Source organism: Lepidothrix coronata, unplaced genomic scaffold, assembly GCF_001604755.1.
Source record: "Lepidothrix coronata isolate B3197 unplaced genomic scaffold, Lepidothrix_coronata-1.0 Scaffold74, whole genome shotgun sequence".
Taxonomy (NCBI): domain Eukaryota; kingdom Metazoa; phylum Chordata; class Aves; order Passeriformes; family Pipridae; genus Lepidothrix; species Lepidothrix coronata.
In genome coordinates, this window is record NW_016690254.1 from 955,000 (window position 1) to 968,552 (window position 13,553).

Genomic DNA, 13,553 nt, shown 5'->3' on the forward strand with positions numbered 1-13,553 from the left:
AGAATATAAATATAAGTTGATTACATTTTTAGTGTGTACCTGCAGAAACATATAATTGAATTCATAGCCAAGAAAATCCGAAGTGCAGGCAACTGTTGTTCGGAGTGTATCTCACCTTCAGTCAGAGGCCTGATCCAATACTTCTGTCCACAGTACTAAAAAATGCAGATTTTTGAAAGTACGTGACTTTTCAATTTGAAGACATACTTTGTGAGTAGGGATTCAAATTCAGTTATCTGGTATTGTCTGAATGGTCTGAATACTTGTCTAAATTATGTGTATGGTTTGATTGCCTTTAATAAGTGAGGTTTTGATAATGAACCAAGTTAAAATGCTTCTGTTTGTTTGTTTATTTGTTTAAACTCTAGATCTACCAAATAGAAACTAAAGTGATGACACAAGCCTGTAGTTTTCTAGTGTGGGCTGCCCCGTGTAACCTGTGTTATTGCCTTGCACCATCTAGTGGCGAAAATTGGATGGATAAAAGTGAAGATATAAGCTGATAAAGCTTTTAAGATGTATTAAGTTGTGCTGTGGCTTTTTGAAAAGGAACTCTTCAACAATCATTCCTGACTTTTACAATTAAGTGAGAATTGTGCAGTATTGTGCAGTAGTTCCTTTAAAACACCATGGAACATTGAATGACTGGAAGGTGAACTGCATGGACATTTACTGTAGCTTTACTCTCACCCAGTGTTACTGTTTTCTGTCTTCTGTTTTACATCCCTCTTAGCCTTTATGGCAGACTATATTTACTATTCTTGCTGCATTATCCCTTTTGTCTCAGTCTTGGATGAGACTTTGACAAAAGAGTGGTAAAATTAATCTCACGTTGACAAACTCTGAAAAGGATGGTCAGGTCACTGGAAAACCCCAGGAAATGCAGTTAACTGAGTGCTGTACTCTTCCTTGTGGCAATGCAGGGCTGTGGGAAGGAAGGGGAGTACAGAAGTGTTGGATCAGAAATCAAGGTTTGCTAATTAAAAGTATAAAAATAAAAGGAATAATAGGATTTGTTAAAAAAGAACACCCTTTGTCTTGTTTTCTAAAACTAGTGGTCAGAAAGAGTACGACACTTTTTTTCTCTTATTTCAGGAAGAGCATTATAGGGAGAGAATAGCTTTTATTACAGAATGAATACAACTTTCCTGACATCCCTAGAGCACTGTGGAGCTAATGCTGTTACAATGCAAATTTAAATTAATCTATGTCCTATTTGTGTTTGCTGACCTGCAGGGAAGGTCAGATGTTTTACTTCACTTAGTTCTGGGTTGAATCTTAAAATACAACAGTTTTCTAAATCACCCTGCCAGTAGTTCTCTTTTGCTGTTTTAGGAAAGAGGCTAGTTCAACCATATTTTTGTGTAAATACTGAGCTTACAGACATTATTATTTGCAAATGTAGTAATATTTATTAGTCAGTCTGCTGTTAATGTGCCTATTCTTAAGAGAAGCTTGATGAGTTAGGTGATACAAATGTGCTTTAATATGGCCCAATTCAGTGTGTCCATCCCTCAGAGAGAGGGATTGTATTGGGTGCAGTAGTGTCAAAAGAACAAGGAATTCTGCAGTTTGGCAAAACAAATAGAGAAGGTTTGGTTTGTAAGTGGGCAGAAAGCAAAGTATTAGTGGCGTTGAGGTCTCAACACTGATTCATTCATGTGGAACGTCATTGGTAGCTCTGATACTGTAAAGGTGAAGAGGACAAGAATTTAATAAGTAAGAGAAAGCTTTCTGATCTTGTTAGACTTTGTAAAATGGTATTTTATAGGAGGAAATCAAAGAAACCTAGCTTACTTTAGTTCAGTAAAAAAGTCTCTGGGAAGATTAATGACGTTGCTGCCCATAAGTAATACATCATGGATGTAATTGAGGAGGAAGGAAGGAGCTGGTTAAGCTATAGGACAATATTGAAATTCCAGTGATAGTAAAATTACTGCAGTGGGAGGAAACACAGTACATTTCTAGACTGCATTGTTGCCTGCAGTAGCAGAGGAGAAAGCAGGGCCCCTTCTCATCAGCTGTTTCCACTGTGGTATGGAACAAGTCCCATACTTATAATAATACTCCTTGTGGACTTCACCAGCAAAAATACCCTCACCCTCAGGCCCATCAGTGGCCCCAGACACTGGCCTGAACCCCTGGAGTGGCCGACTGGCTCACAGGGAGAGCACTCCTGCCTCCTGTGTCCCTGGTTCTTGCTGAAGGGGACTCGCTCAGAAGGGACCAAGCTGATGTGTGCAGGGTATGAAACAGTGACAGCTAAACTGACACCTTCCTTTTACTTAATTCTTTCAGGAGTAGGGTATAAGCATAGTCAGTACAACCTGCTCACAGAGATGATGGAGTATGGATGAGGTGTTTTACTGTAGGCATTAAGAAAAGCAAGAAGTTTGCAGTCCAAGGATTAAAGTGGGAAGTAAGATATATTTTTAACACCTTTTGTAATTCAGGTTGTGGTAGCTTATCAAAGAAGGTGGTAGATACTCCATCACAGGACTGCCTATATCTAAAAAATGTGCTCTAACTCATCTATGGATTTATGAAGTTAAATACAGGAATCTCTAGACAGAATCCTCTGGCCTGTGTTACCTGGGAGGTCAGAATTCACAGGTCTTAATGGTCTCTTTCTCCTTAAAGAACTATTAATCAAGTAAAAAGCTGAATGCTCAAAAGCACTATGAATTTTTAATCTTACCATTTTGCACATTTTGCTTAGCACTAGAACAGCTCACATTACTAGGTATCATGCTACCAAAGGAGCTATTCATGTGTTTGATTCCTGTGCTCTAAAGATGTCATCATTACCACAGACTGAAATGCACAGTTTTAAAAAAATTACTCCAGAATGTAGAAAAACAAATGGTTTCTGGAAGAGTTCAGAAAGTGACAGTATCTCAGCTTTTCAGGTTTTTTAATTCTCCTGTTAGTACTCTATTAATCCCTTCCAACTGGGCTGCTACTTCACCAAATTAACCTCATGCAGTAAAGACTAGAATATGCAAAGGCCTGTAGTGTTTTAATAACAACTACCCTTGATCCTTTGATCTTAATGCAATTACATTATCTTTGGTTTGGGGGCTTTTCTTTAAAGACTCTTCCATTCTGAGGTACCTCCATGTAATTGAAGGACAAAAGTTAAACTTCTCAGTAGAAAAAGAAATTTGTTTGCTTGTTTTTTACTTTTGTTGAATGTACTGAGCATGTGTAGTTCAGATTTTCAGCAGTAGCAGTTGTGAATGCTGAGCATTCTGTAAATCAGGCTTGTATCAGAATCTAAATTTTGACTCAGTGGACATTGCTTTTACCATAATGTGACCCTGCGGAATCCACCAGCATGAAACAGTTAGAGAAGAATCCAGCCAGTGCCACACAGCTGCCCTAATCCAACAGGAAGGAGAACGCTCTGTGTGAGCTCTGTGCTTATACAAGCTGCTCTTTCTTCCAGGGCACTAGGTGGCATCAGTGAAGCTGGGGTGAGATGGCCAAGGGGAATATTTTCACCTCAGTTTCTGTCTGACTTGGAGTGGTGAATTTAGTATTACACACTGTTCCTATTATAGAGCTCTGACTGTGCTAAATTTGCTTTCTGGTGATAAACCATGGGACCATGTGATCAGCTGCATTGGCAGCTGGAGGTCTAGGTCTAAAAACCAGATGCATAGAATGTGCTCTTAGGAGTAAACAGAAACAAAGCCCAACCTTCATAACTCATCATCTTTTATCCTATTTTGAGGTGAATATTCTTGAGTATATTCTAGTCGACCTCAAATATACACATGACTTACTAGAATGTTTTGCAGTTCAATTTTATGGTTCCAGCACACAGAATTAAAGCTGCTGTGTTTGTAGGTGGTGGAGCTGAAGCCAGGTGGAAAAGACATTCCCGTTACCAGCGCCAACCGCATCGCCTACATCCACCTGGTGGCAGACTACAGGTTAAACAAACAAATCCGGCAGCACTGCCTGGCTTTCCGTCAGGGACTGGCCAATGTCGTGAATCTTGAGTGGCTTCGAATGTTTGATCAGCAGGAAATACAGGTACTTCTGCTTAAAATTGCAGAAAACAGTTGCTTTAAACAGAAATAAATCCTGGTTTTTTTCGCCTGTAATGTAATGGTCTAATTTCCTTCTCTGTTAGGTTCTGACTTCTGGTGCCCAGGTTCCTATTAGTTTGGATGATCTTAAATCTTTCACAAATTATTCAGGTAAGCATGTTTTGCTTGTATAAAAACATGTATTATGACTGACTTGGGAATAAATAAACTTGCTTTTTCCCTAACTTTTAAGAAAAAGTTATAGGGTCATTCTTGTTACCTGTGGCCAAACTCTGTGGACAGGCCTGAATTTCAGAAGATTGGTTAAATTTACAATCCAGTTTTATAAATACTGGGAAATAGAGATATGTAGTTTATTTTATTCACTCAAATGCAATTTTAGAGTGGATAGAGTGTGTTCCTTTTCTAAATTAAAGGTAGTCAATGATTGTGTCTGGTTGATCTGAAAATAAGTCTGCAAATGACTTTGGGACTGTTGTTTCTATTACCACATTCAGATACTTACCATTTCTCAGACAGTCTGAAGAGAGAGCTCATATTTTTTCCTTGTGAGAAATGCAAGGTATCTTACTTCATTCTTTCCCTGCATTTATCATGAATGTAATCAAAAAGTAGCTACTAAAATCATTGATTCACATCTGGGCTTCCCTCAAGGTAAGTTGGTTCATTCAGTATCATCCTGGGTCTTGCAGATTTTGCACACTCTTGGAGTAATCTGGAGTTAGCTAAATGCTAAACTAAATGAATTCAAAATATGATTCAATGAAGAAAACTTCTGTTAAGAAGCTGAGGGATACAGTAGCCATAAATAAGCAATGAAACTGAAAATGCAGTGGTCAGAGATCTGCAGATACTGGAAATTAGCAATATCAGCCTGCTGGTTACAGTATTTTCCCCAAACTTTTCAGGATTTATGCTAGGTTTTCCTGAAGAATTTATTTGTTATATAAAACTATTCTGTCTATAAATCATTTACCTCTCCTTGTAGGTGGCTACACAGCAGACCATCCTGTAATTAAAATATTCTGGAGAGTTGTTGAAAGCTTCACTGATGAAGAGAAACGCAAACTACTCAAATTTGTAACAAGCTGCTCTCGACCCCCTCTTCTGGGATTTAAGGTACATGTCCTCTGACTGCCTGGCAAGTTTCTGTAAATGCTGCAGATGTTGATCCAAGCTTTTCTCATCTGTAGGAATCTACAATTTGAGAAGAGTATTCCTCTGTCACTACTGAAACACCTTCAGTGTTTGACTTTGCATGTGTAATAAGTATAGTTTTAAAATACTAAATGAAGTGTTAGTCTGTTTTTTTCGTTTTAACTGCAAAACGTACAAACCCATTGGTCAGAGCATTTGCTGTGTGTCATTGAAGGCCCTTGCTGCCATTTCATGTTCCTGTGCAGAAGCAGAATTGCTACCAGTTTCAAGGAACGGGTTGAGTTAAGAATAGTGTCTTTTAAGTTAGGCAAAAGAGAAATGAGGATATAAAAGCAGCTATTAAATTTGAACCACTTAAATTAACCATTTGAAGCAGGACATGCATTATGTTTCCTTCTAATTCACATTTACCTGCTTTTAGGTCACAGTTCAGTACCCTTTGTAGATAAATATTTTATTGCTATTTACAGGGAAGCTTAAGTATGAAGAAAACTTTTTGTCTACTGCTGATAAAACTAAAGAGAGGCCAAGGCAAGGTGAAGACATTTTGAAACTAAATTCTGGGGATATTCTACCCATGAGTTTCACTGCACTGCAAAATTCTGGTTAAAAACCAGTCGTGGACTTCATTTCCTCTGAAATGTGGGAGCATTCAGTGCTGTGTGGTGGTGTTACCATAGGATGGCAACATATCCTCCATCTTCAATATCCATAATCTATAGCTCAGCTACACTCCTTTTATAGACACACCTAGGAGAGGAACTGGCACTTTTAGTTGGCAGTTTGTCTGACTGCTCCATGTGTCAACTTCAGGATGAAATGAATCATCTTAGACTCCACAAAACATACTAACTAGATCCCCTATAACAGTAAAGAGCATCCATGGATTTGGATATGGAGGCAGTGGAGATGGCTGCTTAATCACGTGAATCCTATCTAGGGTATTCATTGACTGATTTACGTGACTGATTATTTAAAAGCCTGCAAGCATTTCTCCTAAACTTCCCAAGACCATGTGAATATCACTGTACAGGACTCTAGCAATGAACAGGACAGCAGGAAGGACAATTAGAAAACTGTAGGATGAGACCAAGATAGAACAGTGCACATCAGTTGTGTGAGGGAGAACTGGGAAACAGCTGTGTGGAAACCAGTTAAACAGAAGTCTCCATTTGTTGTCATCCTCTTTAATTACAAGGGGAGAGGAGGAAATGCAGATGTAGGTACCCAGCTTTGAGGTAGCCAGTGTGACATTTGAAGAGATGGAGGAAATGAATCAAAAGTCTAAAAATGTTAAGGCTGATGGTGACACAGCTGAATGTGGAAAGCTGAAGTTTGTGTGTGCACTTGGGAGATAGGCCACGAACTGACTTTTAACATATTTGGCTAGGAAAATATGGAAGAACTGACTGCAGTAGTATCTTGTTAACAGGGATTTACCACCAAACCAGGGGCTTGCAGGAAATGTTTGCCAGAAAAATGAAGTGGGTAACTGGTATTGTCATCAGCAGTAATGTCCTGTTAGCCTGTGACAGTGTGTTGTTTAATGCTTTGAAGGTGAAGAGTGTGAAGCCACAGGAGTGCTGAGTATTACTGGCCAAATTACTGAACATATGTATGTTGGTGGTAGATGATCTTCAAAATTTGTTTGCACTCTTGTAATATATTTGTCCTGTGTTTTTCTGAGGGAAACACAATTTCTGGGTTATCACTCTGAAATCTTCTGTATGCTTTATATTGTGGAACTGGCGTGTTTTCTTCAAGTTAGTGCATGTTAATTTAAGATAAGGAAATGTCTTAACATTCATAGCTTATAGATAGCACAGTCTAACTATGCATCATTTTAAAATTTTAAACTTTCACTGCCAGAGTCAGGTTCAGAATAACATTTACTAAAGCTAATCAAAGTTTAATAAGTTTAAAAAATGTCATTGTTACGGACAAAAAAAAAATCATTAAAGCGTGGTTGGAAATTGTTAAGTTCCAATCAGGTCACATAATAAATTGATGATACTTTTCACTTCCAAACTATTGCATTTTCCCGCTGTATAGTATTTAATTATGCAACAAATGGTGCCCTTGGCATGACATTTCAATTTAGAACTCCATTTTTCCATTTTTAAAGCTAAAGTAGGGGAATTCCATTAGCATTTTGAAAGGAACACTAAAAATGCAGCATTTTAGCTGTGAAATACTTTTAAGGCCTCCATTTGAACAATAATTTAGCTTAGAATCTCATTGACCTTTTGCCTTTGGAGCTGGAATTTTTCTCCAGTTTCTAAAATCAGAACTTTTTTACCTCAGGCAGGCATTTGATAAGACGAATACTGTCTTGCCAGCAAAAGCAGTGCTTTAGAGGTAAAAAAATAAATATTTTTTTTTCACTATACTCTTTCTCAGAAGAAAAAAAAGGGATATTATTAAAACAATGAAATATTACATACAAAATATTTTAAAGTGTGTTATCACATCAGAAGAATAATCAGGATTTGACAAGGTTATATCATTATGGACTCACTCTGCATATCTGTGTTATTTTTTTTGTGGCATTGTAAATGTGTATGATAGACTGTATGAACAATAACAAATCATTATATTCTCCTTAGAGCCAAATAAATTGCCTTGTGTTTTGCAAATCAGTGGATCTTGGTGGGGACAAGGTAGAGCGAGGTACTACATAATTCAAGAGTGGTTTTGGTGCTACCAGGAATGAAAGAAAATGCTATTTGAGTATGTAATTGTGACAGGTGCTAATCTAGTGATTTACTTCCTAGAAAAATGTGTGCCAGCTACTACAGAGTAGGTTTTGGCTTGTATATCTTTTTTTGATATGTTTTTTTTTGTTGTTGTTGCATTTTCCAGGAGTTATATCCTGCATTTTGCATTCACAATGGAGGATCTGATTTAGACAGGCTACCTACTGCCAGTACCTGCATGAACTTGCTGAAGCTTCCTGAGTTTTATGATGAGAATCTGATGAGAAGCAAACTTCTTTATGCCATTGAATGTGCTGCTGGATTTGAATTAAGCTGAGTCGAACTGATGCTTATTTGGATGATCTGCAGAGGAACTAACCAGTGCCTACTCTATAAGCAGCACCCATACCCAAGCAGTTTTAAGGGAATTCTATCTAGATTTCTGCAGCTCTTGTGTCTTATCAAATGCCCTCAAATAGGTTTCATTTCTAAACACGATTTCTTAGCTTTCATTACTGAATATTATGTTGACACCGCTTTATGATTCAAAACAATGAATGCCGTGTGCAGTGTGGCTGATTTCTGTGTTTATGTGAAGAAAGAGCACATTTAAAGAACAGTGACATCTCAGTGAAATTAACCAAAGATGAAGCTTTGGCTTTGTGCTGTTCAAACATAAATAATATTACAAACTGGCAATAAAGTTGCGTACCATGTAGTGCATTGGGATGAGACAGGGCTAACATCCTGCAATTAATCTTTTAGATAGAAGGGAAGCAGATGTTTGCAGATATCCCAGAACTGAGGATGAAAATGCTCATTACTGGTAACCTAACATCTTTACTTGCGTTCTGGAATCGTTTACAAGTCCTAGAGAGATGGGCAATCACCAAGTGGTTGTGTGTATAGACTGGGGAATGAGGGGCTGGAGACCAGCTGTGGAAAGGGACCCGGAGGTCCTTGTCCATGGAAAATTGGATATGAGTCAGCAGTGCCCTGGCAGCCTGGCTGCATCATTACCACTTGGACACTGTTCTGAATGGATGTGAGTATCCAGGTTTTCTCTGTCCTGTTTCTGTCTTTTGTGCCCGTACAGGTTTTTTGGTTGGTTGGTTTATTTCAAATGAATCAGACTCCTGTTGCATACACAGTACAAACAAAAATCATCACTTTGGAAAAATATACGTGTTACAATTATTAAAATTATTTGAACCAAAGTTATCAGGCTTTATCTTTTATATGTGAAGCCTGTGGTGTTCACATTCCTTTTCCCTATCATTTATTTCCATCTTAAATACCATATCTGTGCCGTAGAACTAATCAAATTAATTTTTTTTTGTGATTAAAAACCCTTTATATCCATCGCCCTGCAGTATTTCTGCTGTGAAAAGTAAGTGGGAATATGCTGCTTAATAAAATTTGATATCTGGGGGAAAAATTGCTTTCATATGGAAGGAGCTGATCCTCTAGTAGTAGGCACATCGTAGGGTTTCATATGCAAACTGCAGTCAATTTAAAAAAGAATTATAGTTCAGACTGTAAGATTCATAACTGCATCCCTCTGAACTTTAGTTTTATATTTTAAATCATCAAAAATTACAATCAAATTTGTATTCATCTCTTATGCAAAAAAATATTTTGCTGTTACTGGAAACTCCGCTGGATTTCCTATTTAATAAGCAGTAACCAGCAATATCCTTTTAAATGTGGGAAAACTGAGTGCTTTTAAGATGTTTACTAGTAACCATATAAAAATGTATAATTTCTTAATTTGGGTAATAAATGAAGTGTTAAAATACTATTTGTAGTCTTGATGTACAGAAATAAAACAATTGGTTTTCTTTTTGGTTTTGCTTTAGGCTTTTTATTTATGTTAAGTATTACATACCCAACCTATTCTTTATCCCAAATTCTTTTCTTGTATATTTTTCTACATAAATTATGGAACTTGTAAAGAAGTTGAAAAAGAGATCAGTAATAGTGGAACTGCCTCCTCCTAATTGCAAAACCTGAACACTTCTTTTAGATAGCATTATTTATTTTAGAACCTAATGCTTTAAATATTTTAAAATTATTTTTCAGTTCCATTATTTTACTACATTGGGTAGTGTTGTATCTGTATTTTGTAAAATTAAATTAAATTTTTCTATTAAATATTTGTATTTTGAAGATTGTATTGGAGTCATGCCAAGTCCTGGTAACGTTTGCTTTCTGCTTTTCAAAAGGAGACAGTGCACACTATTCCTGTCTGTGACCAGGGAAGCAGCGAGTTCCACAGGGAGTTTAGGCTGGGGGAAGTGTGAGCTGCAGAGGGGTGTAACTGCAGGAATCACAGAGCTGCAGAAAACTTCCCTAGAGAACTTGAGTTGGCTGAAAATACTCCGACATTTTATTTCTTTGGTATGTAGCACTCGGTGACCTTGTTTGTATATTCTGTACAGTAAGTGTGAAATTCTGACACTGGCAGGTCACTGAGAACAGTTGCAGCCCAGATTTCATTCTGCAGGCCTGGAAGTCTGTGCTGCAACAGCTTCACCTCCCTCAGACTGCAGTGAGAGGAGTGGGGGACTTTCCTTTGGCAACCAGTGCTTACACTTCTGCCAGCTGTTTTCAGAGAGTCAGGACGAAGCACAAGTTCCTGCTTTTCCATGATCTGTTGCTGGATATTTTAAGGAGCAAGGTATGAGAAGTAACACAGGCGTGTAGTTAGTCATGTCCTGAGGAGCTGGAGGGTTGAAATGATCTCTTACAGCACTTACACAGCGAGAATTGTTTCTATATGAAACTGGATTTTCTGTTTTTCAGAAGAAGAGCAAACTGTCTCCCAGTTGTGATGCTCCTAGAGTTTAGGTAGGCAGAGGCAGTAAACACCATGCAAGTAAGCTGAAATATTCTTGTAGATTTGACCATCAGAATTATGGCAGTAATAATTATGGGTTTGGGGTTGGTTTCTGTACAAGATAACCCTTACAGTAAATTTCTGTACTACAGTGTTTCGTCCTCCTAGTTCAGTACTTGTTTTTGGAAAAATGACAGCATTTTATGATTGGTTTTTGTTTTCAAATAAATGGGTAACCTGTTCTAAAAACATTTTTGTCAAGGTCTGTATGACGGAAGAGGTTACAAATTTTTCATCTCTACAGAATTAACAGGCATTAAAAATGGAATAAAGAAATAAAATTAGCAGTTGGTCTGTTTATCTCAATGAGAATTTTTCCAGATAGGGGTTTAGTCCTATTAGCTGGATTAAAAAAAAATAAAACACAACAAACCACAACAGAAATGATTGGCCTTGTTCCTTAATCTCAGTTGTCTTCCATCATTGTCCCGAAAGCCAAACTTGCATAAATTTCATAAAACTCTTTCATGATTTCTAGGGAGCATTTGTATATCTACAAAAGAGGAAAGATTTTCCTCCAGTTTCTCGTGTAAACACTGAGCTGACAGAAGTTTGATTTGAACAGTGAGGATATCTTCAGTTATTTTTGTGTGGGCTGCTCCATAATTTAAAAAAAAAGGAGAGCTTCCTGATGCTATTAGTAGCAATGTGGACAGTTTTTTTGGTACCACTTGAATAATACAGCACAAACATCCTAATTTGATGCTATAACGTGGTATGGAATTCAAAGAAGACACTTTGAGTGCAGTGAGGTCATAAATTTCAGTTTATACCAAAAACTGTTTGTTAAATGCCAGTGAGACAGCACATACTCTTTTCACCACTGAAAAATAGTACAGCACAGAAAATAAAAGGAAAAAACAATAGAAGAATATTTTGTTGGATCTGTGATTTTTTTGTATTTATAATTATATGCAAAAACTCTACAACATTTGCTCATATACATGACTCTGTGTTAATAATGGTTTGTGATGTAAATGCTTGTTACTTTTTTTTTCATAATGCTTTGCCTGTCAGTGAAGGAGAGAAGAAATGAACATGGTCTGTAAAACTGATCAGGATATCTATATTTTTATGGACTTATGCTTTTGTGAATAAAATAATTTGAGTTTTCTTGAAACTCTGCAGAAACACTCTTTTCTTTCATTTTTTGCAGTAAATTGGGCATTTTCTTTTTAAAGATTGATGATACTGAATAGGTTCCAAAAGAGGCTGATCATTAACTGCTCGTTGATCTGGAAGTTACTACTGTTGGAACAGGCTGCCCAGGGCAGTGGTGGAGTCACCATCCCTGGAGGGATTTAAAAGACATGTAGATGTGGCACTCAGGGACATGGTTTGGTGGTGGGCTTGGCAGTGCTGGGTTACTGGTTGGACTCGATGATCTCAGAGGTCTTTTACAACCTAAACCGTCCTATGATTCTACTGCTTCAGAATGATTTGTACCTTCAGTTTTTGAGCTGTGAAGTTCCCACTCTGTCAGCCAAGCTGCAGCTCTCAGGTTTGGCTTTGTTTCAGTGTGTCTTTCAAACAGCAGAGCTAACATCACTTGATGTGCTTTGAAGAGACTTCTTAGAACGAAACTCCATGGATAAAAAACCTGAGAAGCTATAATTCATAGTGAAGAATGCTGCTCTGTCAGTAAACATGTACAAAAACATCTCTTTCAGCTTCTTCTGGAATTTTAGCACATATGTGGGCTCCTCTGAAGGTGCAGTTTAATTTTTTTGTCTCCTTTGATAATGACAATTTTCTGCTTCCCTTTGCTTATTTATTTTCATTGCTAAATACGCTTTTAGTTCCACTGTAGTATTTATAAAGTTAATATTGTGCGTGTTTGTTTTTTAATACTTAGAAATAGCAGCATAAATACTTCAGCTTAGCTGCCACTAAAATGTGATTAACATAAAATTACAGAAAACTCATCATGTGGGGCATCTCATAACTTGTAGCATTAATAGAAAACAAATGCCCAAGTGTCTTGCCTGTCTTTCAGTATGTATCTGATAGTCTGGAAAGCTCATTAAGTTTCTCACAAGTGTAGAGAGATAACACAAGGCAAAAAGTGATTATGAAGTTATACCAGTTAAATCCATTTCAAGGAACAGAATGGTGGTTGCAGTCAGCAGGAATGTCTGGAGATCACCTCGTCCAACCCCTCTGCTCAAAGCAGGGTCACCTACAGCAGGTTGCTCAAGACCTGATCTCATCTCTCTGGTGACCACGGATGGGACCCGAGGGCATGGTCTGGAGCTGTCTCAGGGGAGGTTTAGGTTGGATATTAGGAAAAGGTTCTTCCCCCAGAGGGTGGTTGGGCACTGGAACAGGCTCCCCAGGGCAGTGGTCACAGCACCAGCCTGACAGAGCTCAGGAAGCATTTGGATGACACCCTCAGGCACATGATGTGACTCTTGGGGATGGTCCTGTGCAGGGCCAGGAGTTGCACTTGATGATCCTTGTGGACCCATTCCAACCCAGCATGTTCTGTGATTCTGTGACCTTGCCCCACGGAGTCTGGAATGTCTCTGTGGATCCACAGTTTCTCTGGGCCACCTGTTTTCAGTGTTCAATTAACTTTACAATAAAACATTTTTAAATCAAGTTTAAACACATTTCTTTTATTCCAATTTGTATCCATTGCCTCTTGTTCTGTCACTGGGTGGTAGTAAGGAATCAGAGCCTTCTCCAGGCTGAACAGCCCCAGTTCTCTCAGCCTCTCCTCATATGACACACGCTCCAAAG

General features: G+C 38.0%; 1 protein-coding gene across 1 annotated transcript in view; it reads left to right on the forward strand.

Moving 5' to 3' along the window:
* Positions 1-11,942, forward strand: part of UBE3C (ubiquitin protein ligase E3C) — a 72,631-nt gene extending 60,689 nt beyond the window's left edge. Inside the window, exons 20-23 of the mRNA XM_017819398.1 lie at positions 3,853-4,041; positions 4,142-4,208; positions 5,047-5,177; positions 8,079-11,942. Of these exons, the coding sequence (XP_017674887.1) occupies positions 3,853-4,041; positions 4,142-4,208; positions 5,047-5,177; positions 8,079-8,249 (558 nt within the window). The 3' untranslated portion in view covers positions 8,250-11,942. The remainder of the gene's footprint in view (positions 1-3,852; positions 4,042-4,141; positions 4,209-5,046; positions 5,178-8,078) is intronic.
* The last annotated feature ends 1,611 nt before the right edge of the window (positions 11,943-13,553 follow it).